Source organism: Seriola aureovittata, chromosome 12 (assembly GCF_021018895.1).
Source record: "Seriola aureovittata isolate HTS-2021-v1 ecotype China chromosome 12, ASM2101889v1, whole genome shotgun sequence".
Classification (NCBI taxonomy): Eukaryota; Metazoa; Chordata; class Actinopteri; order Carangiformes; family Carangidae; genus Seriola; species Seriola aureovittata.
In genome coordinates this window covers 21,867,344-21,882,167 of record NC_079375.1, presented here as the reverse complement: position 1 = coordinate 21,882,167, position 14,824 = coordinate 21,867,344, and the positions used below count along the sequence as shown (strand labels likewise).

At 41.7% G+C, this 14,824-nt stretch overlaps 4 protein-coding genes across 8 annotated transcripts; 3 read left to right on the top strand and 1 right to left on the bottom strand.

Annotated features, from left to right (window-relative positions):
* Window positions 1-544: 544 nt before the first annotated feature.
* zgc:162816 (uncharacterized protein LOC571260 homolog) lies at window positions 545-4,610 on the top strand. Of its 2 annotated transcripts, none has more exons than XM_056391795.1 (10): window positions 545-687; window positions 1,249-1,404; window positions 1,509-1,638; window positions 2,204-2,354; window positions 2,436-2,616; window positions 3,347-3,465; window positions 3,589-3,715; window positions 3,874-3,936; window positions 4,021-4,126; window positions 4,221-4,610. In XM_056391795.1, exons 2-10 carry the CDS (start codon window positions 1,259-1,261, stop codon window positions 4,308-4,310), a joined length of 1,113 nt encoding a protein of 370 aa, XP_056247770.1. In that variant the 5' UTR covers window positions 545-687; window positions 1,249-1,258; the 3' UTR covers window positions 4,311-4,610. The 2 variants fall into 2 exon arrangements, with proteins under 2 accessions (XP_056247770.1, XP_056247769.1); XM_056391794.1 differs by lacking the exon at window positions 545-687 and adding an exon at window positions 930-1,036.
* A 1,026-nt stretch (window positions 4,611-5,636) lies between these two features.
* orc2 (origin recognition complex, subunit 2) lies at window positions 5,637-10,159 on the top strand. Of its 4 annotated transcripts, none has more exons than XM_056392158.1 (16): window positions 5,637-5,762; window positions 6,012-6,096; window positions 6,205-6,363; window positions 7,192-7,278; window positions 7,412-7,501; window positions 7,601-7,632; window positions 7,739-7,796; window positions 7,895-8,208; window positions 8,290-8,399; window positions 8,547-8,679; window positions 8,793-8,889; window positions 8,960-9,106; window positions 9,191-9,362; window positions 9,449-9,510; window positions 9,598-9,716; window positions 9,820-10,159. In XM_056392158.1, the coding sequence occupies exons 2-16, from the start codon at window positions 6,027-6,029 to the stop codon at window positions 9,901-9,903; spliced, it is 1,734 nt and encodes a 577-aa protein (XP_056248133.1). In that variant the 5' UTR covers window positions 5,637-5,762; window positions 6,012-6,026; the 3' UTR covers window positions 9,904-10,159. The 4 variants fall into 4 exon arrangements, with proteins under 4 accessions (XP_056248133.1, XP_056248134.1, XP_056248131.1 ...); XM_056392159.1 differs by having other exon boundaries at window positions 5,646-5,720; XM_056392156.1 differs by having other exon boundaries at window positions 5,654-5,762; window positions 6,025-6,096.
* Window positions 10,156-12,184, bottom strand: cfap410 (cilia and flagella associated protein 410). The gene is made up of 7 exons (XM_056392160.1): window positions 11,948-12,184; window positions 11,789-11,807; window positions 11,589-11,635; window positions 11,243-11,472; window positions 10,974-11,124; window positions 10,781-10,880; window positions 10,156-10,679 (listed from the first exon to the last, which is right to left on the bottom strand). The coding sequence occupies exons 1-7, from the start codon at window positions 12,022-12,024 to the stop codon at window positions 10,515-10,517; spliced, it is 789 nt and encodes a 262-aa protein (XP_056248135.1). The 5' UTR covers window positions 12,025-12,184; the 3' UTR covers window positions 10,156-10,514.
* Window positions 12,185-12,368: 184 nt separating this feature from the next.
* rpl37a (ribosomal protein L37a) lies at window positions 12,369-14,502 on the top strand. The gene is made up of 4 exons (XM_056392162.1): window positions 12,369-12,464; window positions 13,215-13,343; window positions 13,469-13,551; window positions 14,337-14,502. Exons 1-4 carry the CDS (start codon window positions 12,462-12,464, stop codon window positions 14,398-14,400), a joined length of 279 nt encoding a protein of 92 aa, XP_056248137.1. The 5' UTR covers window positions 12,369-12,461; the 3' UTR covers window positions 14,401-14,502.
* Window positions 14,503-14,824: the final 322 nt, after the last annotated feature.

Sequence of the window (14,824 nt, the reverse complement as noted above, 5' to 3'; positions counted from 1 at the left end):
CACTGCATTTATTTTACAGCTTTAATTATAAGTTACTTTGCAGATTCAGATGATTAATACAAAACATAACAAATCACATAAAATCAACCTATAGATTTTCACATATTCAGTTCTTTGCTCCACTTTTACCAGCTGCAACGTTTAAGTACATTAATGCCTCGCTAATTATAATCCAACTATATCCAAAGTGAGCCATTCTTTACTTTATGTAGCCTACTTTTACTTTGAATGCATGTGCTGCTTGCTGCTTTTCCTTCAATAAACGCTCTGCTTTACATTAATGAATGACCACATGTCCTGAAGAGGTTTGTCCACTCAAGGATGCCGTAGGAGTAACGTGATCACAACTAGTGGGATGTTCGAGCGATTTTTCCTATCGAGTGCGAATCTCACATGTATCGAGCACTTCGAGTTTTCAGGCCGCGAGAGTTCAGGACGTGTCGTCTGTGATGCTTTTAATTAATTTGGCTGGCAGTTGGTTTGGTATCATATAAAAGCCGAGAAGGCGCGGGTTGTTGTGGGAATGCAGGCTATGGCTATTTCCTGAAGGCAAAAATGTGTAAGTGTAAAATCGATTCGTATCGAACTCGCCAAACGTACGAGTAGAAAAATAGTCGTTCGTTCATTTTGCACCAACACTTACCACAACCTCTCGCATATCGACAAAAAAATCACAATCACTGAGTGGTAAGTCATCTTTAATGATAAGTGACTCCGTCTACTTTGAACTTGCGTTTATATATATATTGAAATGCCATTAATTGTCAAGAAAAAATAAAGTAGAGCATCTTAAATCAGGTCTGTTTGTGGAGAAGTTTCATAGTAATAGTGGCTGTATATTCCTTTTATTCTATTTTATTTTGGTTATTTAATGTTTTTTTATGTCATTTAAAGTTGGTAAGAATTCAGTGGAAGAAACTAAAAGCCTCTTGGTGTTTAATGTTTTAAAGTTCAAAGGTCTCTACATTTACATAACCTGCAGCATTGCAACACTACACAGAATTGGAAAAACGAATTTGTGTGTGCTGATTTGCTGGTATGTTATTTATATACGTATCACATACCAGTTTGTCTATGTGTGTTTGTTATTATAAGAATAGTGTCACTGTAGGACTATTATGTGAGTTGAAGCCAGTCATGCATAAGGATATAATTGCATGAGAATTATAATGTGTGTGTGTCTGTGTGTCTCTGTGTGTGTGTGTGTGTGTGTGTGTGTGTGTGTGTGTGTGTGTGTGTTTGCTCCAGTGCTGCCAGTATGGAGGGGGAGCCCCTCTCAGCCCTGTGCACCCCTGCTCTGGTGGTGGATGTGGACAAAGTGAAGAGAAATGCCCAGAGGATGATCGAACGCTGTCAGAAGCTGGGAGTCCAGCTTCGGCCGCACATGAAGACACACAAAACCCTGTACGAACACACACTCTCACACTCGCACAAGACGTTCATATAGCTCAGTCACATTTCGAGGATACTGAACAGGTCTATCTCTGCGTGTTTGTCTGCATGTCTAGTGAGTGTGCTGACATAATGACAGGTGGATCACGGAGGTGCATCGTGGTCTCCACACTTGCAGAGGCCTGTTTCTATGCCGACCACGGATTTGATGACATCCTCTATGCATACTCTGTTCCCTTTGATAAGGTTCTCTCAGCTCACACTACACCTGTGTCCCTGCTCTCTGTCACACACAAACTACTGTATGACTGATGGTACATCCACTACCATGATATGCATTTCAGCACACAGCGAAATACTGTACCCCACAGATCAGGGTGCAGGTCACATTTAAAAACAACAAAAGACATGTTAAACATAAGACATAAAAACATAAAGGAGCATTAAAAACTTGTTTATAAGGGCAGGTTAAGATAAGATATAATATATATATAGCACATACTTAATATTCTAAGTATGTAGAATGGAAGTGGGACACAGCTCACCTCTTCCACTGCAGACATTACCCATCATAGCTGGAAAAGAACAGGTGCAACTAATTCATTTGACTAAGAAATCATCAAAACAGTGATTGATTCCTTTTATGCTAATTAACTGATCATTGATTATTATGGATATCAACCCGCAGATCAATGCAATTAACATTAATTTCACATAAATTCTTATAATTATTATATTCATTCTTTATGTTCCCGCCATATTCAAAAAACCACTTGCATTCATTTATGTCTGCATATGTGTGTGGTTGCAGGTGGAGCGTTGTGCAGCCCTGTCAGAAAGGCTGGACCTCTTCCAGGTTTTATTGGATCATCCTGATGCTCTGGAGCAGCTCAAAAAGAGACGCCTGAGAGACGGTCGGCAGTGGCACGTCTGGCTGAAACTGGACTGCGGCAATGGGAGAGGTAAACAGGTCGGGAAACCACTTTGCGGCCGGTCATCAGCGACTGAGCGCCTGCTGATTGTGTGTTTGCTCTCTGTCGTAGCTGGTGTCCTGCACTCAGAACCCGAGGCGCTCGGTCTGGCTCAGGCCATCGCTGAGACGGAGGGTGTGCAGCTGACGGGGGTGTACGCTCACTGTGGGAACACCTATAACTGCAGAGGAGTGGAGCAAATACAGACTGTGGCCCAGGAAACCACCAGCTTGACTCTGCAGTTCATGGAAAAGTAAGACAAAAGTAAACTGGTAATGTTGTGTGCTGCTGTAGTTAAGTTGTTGTTTTTTTTGAGGAAGTGCAGTTATTGTTCCCTCCTGACAAGTACAAGTTTCTTTGCTTCACATTGGTCCTGTTGTTTTGCTGCTGTGATTGTAGAAGAAAGGAGAGTAAAGTTGATAAGAAAGAACTTTAAACTTGTGACACCTCAGACGGATTAACGCTACTTAAACCTTGCTTATTTACACTGACCACCTTTTCCTTATTAAGCTTTAATAGATTCATATTAACAGTAATTTAAATAACTACACAAAATGTGAAAGGTGTCGCATGCCACTCCTTTTAGCTCGTTCCTTTGTTTTGTTTTACTGCTTTGGTTCAGTCCCACCACCATCAACAATGTCTTTTCCAGCAGCAGCAGTTTTCAGTGGAAAAGCTCTGATAGACCTGCTGCTACAACATCGCTCCACGTCTCCACGGTTGATGTGTATATAACCACCTGTCAGCTTTTTCAGATAATATATCAATGTTAAGTTTACAGCTTGTTGGGTTTCTCCAAGTTGTCTGAAATTCAATTCATGCAGGTTTAAGTTGTTTGATTTTATTCATAGTTATCACATTATGGGGAATAATTGGCCCAAGCAGATAGTTGTTACAAGTACACAAGCTTTTAGATTTATGTCTAATGAAATGCTGTATTGATATGATCATTAATTTTACATCTCTGTGTTTGTTTCTGGCAGACTGAAGGCTGTTGGCATCACCTGTAAGTCCAGCATTGGCTCCACCCCTTCCTGTAGTCACCCAGTCAAAGACATGGCGCAGCTCAGCGAGGTGCATCCTGGAAACTACGCCTTCTATGGTGTGTGGAAGGATGTAGATGTAGTTGTATCAGGTTTCCAGTTGAACTTAACATAATGGAAAAAAAAGAAAAAAGAAAACTGAGAGTCACCAAACAGCAGTGATGATTTCTGGTGTGTTTTAGATGTGCAGCAGTCTGTGATTGGCTCATGCAGTCTGGAGGACGTGGCTGTGAGGGTTTTGACAAGGGTCATTGGACACTGTCCTCACAGGAACCAGCTCCTGATCGACTGTGGATGGAGTGGAATCAGGTGCCTTCTTTAGTATTTTTTAGTTGACTCTGTATTTGCAGATGGGACAGGTAAACTGCTCGACACTGTAGGCTGATACAAGATACATTGACTGTCAGCTCGGTATTGAACATGTGATTTAAACTGGGCCCTGACATATTATTTCTCGCCACTCTCAGTCTGGATGGAGCTGGAAAACTTCCCACTGGATATGCTGTGATTGAAGGCCACCCGCACCTCAAGTAACGCTATTACTCTTACCTTTTAATGTCAGTGCTCAATTTAAAGTGTGACTGAAGTTCTGATGAGAGACTTTTCCCCTCCAGGTTGTTGTCTATGACGCAGGAGCATGGTAGAGTGGAGCCCATCTCAGGACCGCTGGACTACAGGAAGTATCCCCTCGGCTCTCTGCTCACACTGATCCCCTACCATGTAAGTTGTGTGCAGTGTGGAGCTAAGTTTACTGCTTTATCAGTTTCATTGTGTCACTCTCCTCTTGTCTGATCATCTCTGTTCATTCCTGTAGTCTTGTGCGACAGCAATGATGCACACCGTGTACCATGTGCACTCTGATGGCCGTCTGCTGGGGAGGTGGACACCCACTCGCGGATGGTGAACATCTGTCCAACTGTTCACTAATACATAACTTTGTAAGCGTAGCTAGAAATAACACTGAAAGAAGGACTTCTTGAAGCAACCTGTGACACCTCGTAACCATCACGTCTTCTTTCCTCTGTTCCTCTGGAGTAAAACATACGTATGAGTAGAAGAATTTAATTTCAAATGATTGACTGATTAAATAACAGTATTACTTTTGTAGACCTATTCCCTCAATGTCTTTGAAGTGGGAAAAGAAATGTAGAAAAAATACACACCTGTAAGCTTTTGAATGTTGAAATAAATCAAAGTTGCAGGACTATGTTGTTTTAATCAATGTCACTTTGTAGTGAAATGTATCAGTATATGCCGTGGCTGAAACAGAAGCAACAAATGCCAGTAGACGACGTATGTGCCCAGTTGGTTAAAAACCAGTGAATGACAATGCAAACATACTTCCAGTTTCTGCATCTTACTGTAAACGGCCTTAGTTATTCCATCTACCTTAATAGAGACCCTGTTTGAGAAATGTGAACTTGTCTTTTCAATATTTACATTTTTGTTTTGTACAGTGTTTGTCATTGTCTATGACAGCAACTCAGACAGGAACCCAACCAAATGAAATTAGCGTAACAGAGACAGATGCTTTTGTGCAGTGTTTGACTTCAAAGTAAAATGTGCTGGTAAATACAAGATATAGACAAAGAAATTAAAGATGAAGCGCTGAGTGATAGGTTACTTATTCCATTGTTATAGATTGTTGTCCACTGTGATACACTTAAAGATCGCAACCACAAAAATTAGGATTTATTTTTTAGACTAAATAAAATTAGTATTGTCCACAATTACCACACATTTTCTCTTTCCAGGTTTATTGGCAAAGTTCTAAAATAGATTTCCAAATAAGATAAGATAAGATAAGATAGTCCTTTATTAGTCCAACACTGGGAAAAACTGCAAAATGCCAGTCACAAATACTTCGATAGATAAATAATAGATAATAATATAATATTTACACTTCGATATTTACAGAGGTAATGATAATAAATAATATCAATAAATTATCATATCAATGTCAACATTTTTAAATTATAAAGCAGGAAATATGCCATTGTTACTATTATTATTATTATTATTATTGTTATTATTATTATCATTATTATAGTTGTTGATAATAAAAATTAATTCTTCTAATTTTTCTAATTTAGAAAATGTGAGCAGTGAGTAGTTTCCATGGATGTATCTATGGGATGTATCCATGGTAGATTCGCAGTGCGAAGAGCATTCTGGGAAATGGTGTTTTCACCGCAGCGACCGTTCTGATTGGCCACCGTGTGACCTTTCACTTGTCACGTGGTTTAAAAACTTCAGGAGGATGGCGCGGAAAGTTGTCACACCACGTCTTAGTTCAGCTCGCAGGTCATGAGAGGTTTGTTTACATCTCCCTCGACTCATACTGACATTTTACCGAGTAAGTTTCCTCAGTTCTGATGTTCTTTATTTCCGCTCCGCTCCTCTGTTTGACTCTGTTGTTGTTGTTGTTGTTGTTGTTGTTGTTGTTGTTGTTGTTGACGACCGGCCGCAGCGCTTCTCCGCTCCCTACACACTAACGTTACACCGGCAAGCTAACGGTCTAACGGCTGTTTAAAAGACGTTGTTAGCGGTGTGTGTTGTCGTGTTGTAACCGTTGTTGTTGTTGTTGTTGTTGTTGTTGTTGTAGTATTTCCCTTCAGTCATGAGTGTGTTGGAGGTGAAGTTCGTCGGGGATGGAGATGTCCTGGAGCACATCGTGGACAAACAGGAGGGTACGGACAACAGAGTCACTTCTCCCGCTTACATGTTGGTGTGTATGAGGAGTCACCTGACCTGACCTCACCTGTCTCTCTAAACCTCCTGCCCGTGTGTGTTGGCAGGTGTGCAGAGCAGCGGCGGGTCTGTCCAGAAGATGGTCACGTTTAAGAGCCCGGCCGGACGGCGGGCCAGAGAGGACGCAGAGGGCGATGATGGGGAGGAAAACGGAGTCTGTGATGAGCAGAATTATATCCAGGCTTTAGGGACAGACAACGCAGAAGGTGAGTGAGACAAACCCCATTATTCGTAGTAAACTGTGCTCATAGCCTCTCTTTGTGTTTGTAGAGCCCTATAGGGAATATACAACTTTATATTTTAGAGGGATGACTTCTTCTTCTTCTTCTTCTTCTTCCTTTCATTTAGGATATTTTAAATTAACAGAGGGACTTCCACCTGCAGCCACATAGTGCAAAACAATACACCTAAAAATATGACTAGTGGGGAAGGATATTGACAAATTTATATTTAAAGGTTTTATGTTTTCTTATGGTTGATGTAATTTTAATCCACCTTTAGAATATAACAAGTAGCAAGCGAAAGGTTTTGTTTTTGTTTTTTCTAATTTTCTTTATGCATTGTTTTTCTTTGTGATGCAATTGTTCAAAGTGTGAATTTGAGACTGTTGTGTTTTATATGTTACCCACTGGTGCATCATCTTCCCCTACTCGCTTGTTTTTCTTATGATATACATGGTAAAAACAGGCATGTAATGGCAAAGTTTTTACAATAGTTTTTCCTAAAATCTCTGGTTGCAAAAAACAATACACTTAGCTAAAAGTAATGCAGTCTAATACAACAACTGTAATAAATCCTACCTTCATTAATAATGATGATAATATTGTTTTTGTTGGAACTGTTTTGGAGAGGTGTTGGTTAATCTTGGAGGCTGTGTAGACTGGGTTTATGAAAAGTGTATTAACACATCATATTATCACAGATGGTCCATTGTGGAACGGTACAACGTACATTAGCATGAGTGCTGCTGATGATATAGAAAATAGTCATTGAAAGTGGTGTTGTATTATTATTTTTTCTTCTTGGTTTCACAGAGGATGAGGAGGGTTTGTCCAGAGTGGCTGGATCTTCCATTTTCACTTTTCAGAAAGTTAAACGCGGCCACAGCATGGCTCAGACTGGTGAGACCCTCTATTAGTCACACACTCTGCATCAGAGATACTCAAACCTTCTTGTATCGTGTAGCAACAACTAGATCTGTTATTATGAACTTGGTTTTTATTACACACTTTGTTTTTGTGTTTTTATTCATAGCAAGTGAGTTGGCACGGACTCCCGGGAAAAGCGTGACCTTCAGTAAGACTCCAAACGTTGAGCCCTCCACTCCCACCAGAACAGGCCGTAGTGAGTCCAGTACATCCTGCCTATGTCTTTGTGTACATCCTATCCAGTGTCCATTTACATACAACTGAGTCTGTTCCTTCTCTCTCCCTCTCTATCTAGACCACAGAGGTGAAAGCAGGACGCCACAGAGGGTGAGACTAGGAGGCATTTTTCTTTTTGCTGCCATTTTCCTCTGTGGTGTGATGAGGTGGTTCTGCTGCTGTGTACTCAGTGTAAACTTTGCTTTCTGTATGACAGAGCAAGAAGGTCCAGTTTGTCTCCACAACACCTCACAGGCTCAGGAAGAGAATGACGAGTGAGTTTAGCATACGTGAACGTAGCTTCTCTTCCTGTTACAGTAAGTTATCTTAACTGAGACTTTAGCTGTTTTCTAAAGCTGTTTGACATTTTCAGCTCCAAGCCTTCGCTCAGACAGCGACAGTGAGCTGTCCCCCTCAGACTCTGGGGAGGAGGATGAGGATGAAGATGGGATAGAAGAAGAGCAGAAAGTAAAGAAAGAGGATAAGGAGAACATAAAGACTCCAAGAACATCTAGTAAAGGTTCATCTGCAGCTCTGTACAAGACACCTGCCAAGAAGAGCAAGAACACTCCTGAACCCCTCAACCAGCCCAGTATGGTTGAGGAGTATTTTGAAGCCCACGGCAATTCAAAGATCTTGACATCAGACCGCACCCTCGAGCGCTTACACACCCCTAAACTCGACAGGGTCAGTATATAACAGGCAGAAGTTGATATGTATTAATGCTGCTTTCCCAAGTTTTTTGAGATAGTTGTTTTGCGTTTGCAGGAGACGCTGGTGCAGCTTTTAGAGGGAAAGACCTCCTGCTACTCCACAGAGATCCAGCAGCTCCACAGCAAACACCGAAAGCACTTTAGCAAATGGATGTTTCAGTTACAGTGAGTGCGGTTTGCCCTTTTTTGTACTGAATGCTTTTTCGTAACTTTGTGGTTTTTGCATGTTAAAATTGGTACAAGACATAAAGTGTGTGTGTGTGTGTGTGTGTGTGTGTGTGTGTGTGTGTGTGTGTGTGTGTGTGTGTGTAGGTTAGGCTTCAGTGTGCTGGTTTACGGTCTGGGCAGCAAAAAAGCTTTGCTGGAGGACTTCCGTGTGTCTCACTTGGCTCAAGAAATTCATCTTGTGGTTAATGGATTCTTCCCTTCCATTACTCTTAAATCAGTCAGTATCCTACACATTTATATCAAAAATAAAACCTTAAATAAAATAGGAGCAAGTGGATCAAAAGTACAAATGACACTTGTCCATTTTCCTTATATTTGTTTTCATTGCAGATATTGAATGCTCTGACATGTGAGGTTCTAGAGCACCAGGGAAGTTTCCGAACACCCTCAGACCAGATCCAGTTCATCACTCAGACCCTTAAAGACAGTGAGTGTGTTTCTGTTATATAGTTTGTGTTGAAATTATGTGTGTTTTACAATTAAGCATGTCCACGCAGGCCCAGATCTCCATGTGTACCTGATAATCCATAATATCGATGGGCCGATGCTGCGAGGAGAGAAGACCCAGAGTGCACTGGGGCAGCTGGCATCTCTCCCCAACCTGCACTTAGTGGCTTCTTTAGACCACATCAACGCTCCACTGGGTGGGTGTTTGTAAGTGTGTCTACTGCAGAGTTAATGGTGTTGAAATGCATCCTTGAAGCTGAATGTCTCCTGTGCGTTCCCAGTGTGGGACCAGTTTAAGCAGAGTCAGTTTAACTGGCTGTGGTGGGAGTGTGTGACGTTCCAGCACTACACAGAGGAGACGTCGTACGAAAACTCTCTGCTGGTGCAGCAGACTGGCGCGCTCGCTCTGTCCTCCCTCACACACGTGCTCCGCAGCTTGACGCCCAATGCAAGGTACCGCATTCATGTTGCTACAATGAGCTGTTAAAGGCCTGGTGCTTCTCTTCAGCTTTTCATGGTTGTGTCTTTTATTTTCGCAGAGGAATTTTCAAACTGCTGGTGCAATTTCAGCTGGAAAACAAAGACAATCCGTCATATACAGGTGCACACACACGTTCAAAACAGATTTTTCTGTAAAATGTGATGTATTAGTGATGTGATTTTAATGTTCTCCTGTCACCGTGTGCAGGATTGTCATTCCAAGATTTCTACCAGCGTTGTCGAGAGGCGTTCTTGGTCAACTCTGACCTCACGCTGAGGACTCAGCTGACTGAGTTCAGAGACCACAAACTGATCCGGACACGCAAGGTGGGGCCGTGTTTCATTTTAGACGTCTCAACTCCTACTCAAGTGCCATTACGCTGCAGAATCTAGGTGTCTGTCACTTACATTTACTCCCATGATTCTCCAGGGCGCAGATGGAGTGGAGTGCTTGATTGTCGCTGTGGACGCGAGCACGTTGATGGATTTCCTGGAGAACGAGGAGGGTGACTGAGAAGAGGAGGCTTTACGCCTCACGTGTCACATACAATCCATGAACCGACAGTCCCAGCCGTCACTACATCTGACATGAGACATGCAGCTTCCAGGCTCTGCACAGTTTAAATTAATGGTTTAAATCAGATCACTGATGACATGTACTATGAGTTGTCCTAAATGCCCCTTTTGTAGCACTGATATTCACACTCTGCTACTGAATGTACACGTTTTCTGCTAACATCTGTGTAATTAAATTCAACACTGAAAGTTAATGTATTGCAATTTATTCTTTCTAATTAGAGAAATAGATTTACAGTTAGCAAAACATACATTCTTTTGTTCTTACAAGGCAGATAGGCATGCTGCATTAAAAGAAGAAAAAAAAAAAAAAAAAAAGCCAAAGCCAAGGAAATTTTTCAGTACTCTTCCACATGTGAAAACTGGACCACAAAGACAAGCGGTCAGTGAAGTCACGTCACGTGCCATGCTTAGTGGAATCAGGAGGTAACAGGAGAGAGGGTGGGGGGGTGGTTAGGACCCTGTTTCTAATCTCTAAGGATGAGATTTTGGTTTGGACGTGGAAAAGGGAGTGAGAGGTTTGGCCCTGAGTGCAGGCTGTGCAGAGTTTTATTGTGTGATGTCAGCGGTTTTCAGTGTCTGCAGTGAGTCTTTTAGTATCTCAGAGTCCAGTGTGTAAGTGTGGAGTCTGTTCTGTGTAGCTGTGTGTACGATGCGAAGCTCCTCTTCATCCAAATCGTTCAGCAGCAGCAGAACTGCATCGAGAGTGTGTGACTGAAAATACAATCAAAGCGATTAGTTGTTTGCGGACTTGAATAGAAGAATCAAAGTCCTTTTGAGTTTTAGGGAAGCACTGTTCAGAGATGAGAGGCTACCTTTTTCAGAGATGATCTGCTTTCTCTGGTTGATGGAGAGGAGAGAGAGGGGAACTTGTCTCTGGAGAGGGGCTTCATCCCCAACTCTTCCCTGATTTTACTGAAAACAAAAATCAAGAGGAAATATGAGAATATTTTATCTTAATATGTCTACATTAATTTGACAGCCATGGAAAGTTTAACTCAGGCTCACTTGGTCTCCTCCATGCTGTAGTTGAGCGCGTCATTCTCTGTCTCTGCTTCTGGAAGTCCGTTGGAGGAAAGCTGGTTTTGGACACTGCCTGGGGGGGTGGTGACGACTTCACCCTCCATGATAGCTAGTGAAATCTCATCCTCTGTCACTGCTGCACACACAAAACATACACACATATAGGTATGAGGTGATCAAAGCTGTTACACATTTGCAATTTCATGACAACTGAAATTGAAGTGGGGGGGGTTGCAAAGATGCTGCACACTCACGCAGGTTGTCCAGCCTCTGGAGACGAGGGAGGCAGCGCAGAACAGTCAGGCGATACTGGCTGGACTCGGGTCCACAACACGGGTTCTCAGCCAACCAGAGCACCTTGAGACTTGTCAAGGAGCGCAGGTGAGAGAGCTCAGAGAGAGAGGGGATCATATTCCTCCTCAGGTAGAGCTCACACAGAGACAGACAGCCAGCCAGAGGAGCGAGAGACGAGATGCGGTTGACACTAAGGAGAAAGAAAGAAGGTCACCGCCAGGATCCAATAGTCATCCAAAAATGATTGTGACGCGTCACAGTGCGGCAGTGTGAACAGTAACGTGGCTGTTTGTGTGTCAGACCCACCTCAGTGTCAGCACCTTAATGTTGGGCATTTGAGAGAAGATAGAAATCTATAAAGACAGGGTATACAGGGAACGCTTGTATTATAACACACATAAAACTGCAATAAAAAACAATAAAAAGAAGAGTAACTAAGTCGATTAAAGCATAAGTACTAGTTTCAGTGTCCCAACAAACACGATCTGAACTGTATGACTACTCACATCAGTGAGGTTGCATCCCCTGTTAAAAAAAAAAAGGGAAACGTATCGTTACAACAAATAAGAGATATAGAAAAAAGATGCACCTGCTAAACCTGGACCATCAGCATGCAAAGTAAACACCATCTAAAATAGTGGTCTGCTAAAAATTTAAACACTTACCAGCAGTTCAGTTTTTTCACGCTTTCCAAGTCGGAGGCCTTGGCCTTAGCGAGAACCAGTTTCCGTGTTAGCTTCATAGCTTATCACCGAACTTAATCGACAAGAAAGAATATTTTTAATGCTCTAGATCTGCGCAAACAACAAAGGCCGCATCATGACAAGCTAAGTGGACAAACATTTCAACTCAGCAGCAGGGATGTTGTCGTCCACCACATTGATGCGCATGCGCGTACTTACTGAGGCGTCCTTAGTTACGGGTTTCCATTTCCTTTATAATTTTCTGTATTCTCTGACTTAGTTGTTCATTGTTGTTAATGCTTGTAAATTTGGTATAACAAAAAAAACAAAACACTGTATTTTCCTATTTGTTTTGAAGGGAGTTAAAAAAAAAATTATGTATTAGTATGTGCATTCTTAGAAAACTCAAACTCCCACAATGCAGCGCAATGCGACCCAGTAAATCGCGCCTGCGCCGTAAGCAATCCCTCTTTGGACCTACGTCTCCACTGAAACGATGGTGAGCGAAAATGTCCCCTTCCCAATCCGTGTTAATCTAACGTTTTCTGTGCAAAAATTATACAATCACACATTCGGATGTTTTAGGGTGTCCTCCTGTGTCACACCAGAGTCTTTTTTGTGTTGGTTTAATGATTCTATAAACAGAAAAAACGATGTTTTCATGTCATGTTGAGACAGAAATGGCTGCCACCATTGCTAAACTCACTTGAGTCCAAGTACCGGGCGGGCTAGTCATGTTAGCTTGCTGTTGGTCATTAAATTCGTATATCCCGTGCTCGTTTATGGACCTGCACTTTTTAAAGTGAAGCGAAATGGCACGCTAAATGTTTAAATATGAGTCTGTTGCCTCTAAACCTGGTCGAGGGTCGTTGAATTGGTTGGAGTTAGCTAGGTGGCTAGCTTGGTAAGAAGAAGCTTGTGTAGGGTAGCTAGTTACCCACTGGTGACAGACCATTATTCCGCCTGATTTTACGTGTTTTGCTACGTACAGGCAGCAAATGTGTTTAATACTTAGAAGTGATATGACATGGTGTTAATCCCCTGTACATTACGATGTCAATCTTTGATGTTTATAACCCCTTTGGCTCTATAAACGGAGTTATTTAAACTAGTTGGATAGTCAGAAATAGTACTGGTTTAAGCTCACTCTTTACCCCTATAACATCAACACAGTTAAGAAGTGTCAGGAGTATTACCCCAGTGTATTGCTAGTGTTTGTTGTATCTCACTTTGTTCATGTTGTTCACAGGCCAAGCGCACCAAGAAGGTGGGGATCGTTGGTAAATACGGCACGCGTTATGGCGCGTCGCTGAGGAAGATGGTGAAGAAAATTGAAATCTCACAGCATGCAAAATATACCTGCTCTTTCTGTGGCAAGGTAAGGACAGCCCAAAGGACAACTTTTAAGACTGTGCTACAACTAATTCATGATGTTATGCAGAAAGCACTGAACACATTAAGACCTTAATATCTGTTTTTAATGTGCTTCATTTGTATTTACAGACCAAGATGAAGAGGAGGGCTGTTGGTATCTGGCACTGCGGGTCCTGCAAGAAGACTGTGGCTGGAGGCGCCTGGACTTACAAGTAGGATTCATTTTGTGAAGTATAGATTTAGCATGCAGCTTCATCTGGCAACATGTAACTGAAATTGTTGCTGTTTGTTTTTTAGAACAAAAAAAGAAAATTCAGTTTGAGGGCTTTGTCTTTGACTGTTTAACCAAAGGACTGCTCAACAGACAATCACATTTTTGCTTTTATGTTGATGCAAAAATGATGATGCCTGTCTTTTTGAGGACAGCAGCCATGTTTTTCATTTTTAGAAATTGAAAGGAATCAGTTATGACATTCGTGGGAGCAGTGCGTTTAAACAGATGTAGAAGGCATTCATGTGGCTGTGTCATTTTGGAGAACTGTAAATCATCCAGTGCAACACCTGCTTGAAATAATATAGCTGTGTCCTCACCAGACCATAATATGGAAAATGAAAGGTGGATTTTATGCAAACATCAATATTATTCTATTAAACAACATCAGAGAGAACCACAAAGCAACTTTTCAATGCTGTCAAATTAAGCATTCCTGTGCTTAGATACCTAATTGCTGATAAACTGAAAGGGACTTCTGTCTGGAAATCTTTTTTCCGTATTACTGAATACTAATATAAAGATGTTTGAAACCGTTGTTTACCTTATAACTTTGCATAACCCTAATCCTCAAATTTGACAATTACAATTCAATGAAATAACTTTAAATCCACCACACAAGAGATTTCGTTTTCGTCTTTGTGTAAAGCAGGTGGCTTTGAGGTGTCTTAAGTTGTTGAAAAATGCACCTTTTTGTAAGTAATGTTGTGTTTTTTCTTTTTTCAGCACAACTTCCGCTGTGACGGTGAAGTCTGCGATCAGGAGGCTGAAGGAGTTGAAGGACCAGTAAACCAATGCGATATTCGCTGGTGGATTTGGGACTTTATTTTCTATAATTTAACCGACCTGGACATGGCCACAACGTCCAAAAATAAAGCAGTCTGGAGCGGAACCCTTTGTTTGTGTCTTTGTACATCTGTTTATAATGTAGCAGTAGAATCCAAATGTGTTTTATTCAGAAGAAGAAATTTTCACTGGAGCTCAGGCTGCGGATAGTGTTATACTGTCAAAGGCAGTACAGCTGTCCCAGGCTGACAACAGAAGAAAGAGGTTCTCCTCCCCTGGGTTTTTTTGTCAGTAAGCACTTAGACTGCTTTCATTTAGCAAATTAAATGAGAAACCCACAAATTTACAGGCAGTCAGGTGTGCTGTATTTACCCTGTGGACAAAAAGGTGAAGCCTTTCAGTTAGAAATCACTTGGCTTTTCCTGTTG

Excerpts from the sequence above, each read along its gene's own strand:
- zgc:162816 (XM_056391795.1), top strand. The coding sequence starts at position 1,259 with ATGGAGGGGGAGCCCCTCTCAGCCCTGTGCACCCCTGCTCTGGTGGTG. Across the intron at positions 2,617-3,346 it reads ACTCTGCAGTTCATGGAAAA|ACTGAAGGCTGTTGGCATCA; the intron begins GTAAGACAAAAG and ends TGTTTCTGGCAG. Across the intron at positions 4,127-4,220 it reads TCACACTGATCCCCTACCAT|TCTTGTGCGACAGCAATGAT; the intron begins GTAAGTTGTGTG and ends TCATTCCTGTAG.
- orc2 (XM_056392156.1), top strand. The coding sequence starts at position 5,714 with ATGAGAGGTTTGTTTACATCTCCCTCGACTCATACTGACATTTTACCG. Across the intron at positions 8,890-8,959 it reads CACTCAGACCCTTAAAGACA|GCCCAGATCTCCATGTGTAC; the intron begins GTGAGTGTGTTT and ends ATGTCCACGCAG. Across the intron at positions 9,107-9,190 it reads CCACATCAACGCTCCACTGG|TGTGGGACCAGTTTAAGCAG; the intron begins GTGGGTGTTTGT and ends GTGCGTTCCCAG.
- cfap410 (XM_056392160.1), bottom strand. The coding sequence starts at position 12,024 with ATGAAGCTAACACGGAAACTGGTTCTCGCTAAGGCCAAGGCCTCCGAC. Across the intron at positions 11,125-11,242 it reads CCAGAGGCTGGACAACCTGC|CAGTGACAGAGGATGAGATT; the intron begins GTGAGTGTGCAG and ends TTGTGTGTGCAG. Across the intron at positions 10,680-10,780 it reads GCAGATCATCTCTGAAAAAG|TCACACACTCTCGATGCAGT; the intron begins GTAGCCTCTCAT and ends TTGTATTTTCAG.
- rpl37a (XM_056392162.1), top strand. Across the intron at positions 13,344-13,468 it reads CCTGCTCTTTCTGTGGCAAG|ACCAAGATGAAGAGGAGGGC; the intron begins GTAAGGACAGCC and ends TTGTATTTACAG. Across the intron at positions 13,552-14,336 it reads GGAGGCGCCTGGACTTACAA|CACAACTTCCGCTGTGACGG; the intron begins GTAGGATTCATT and ends TTCTTTTTTCAG.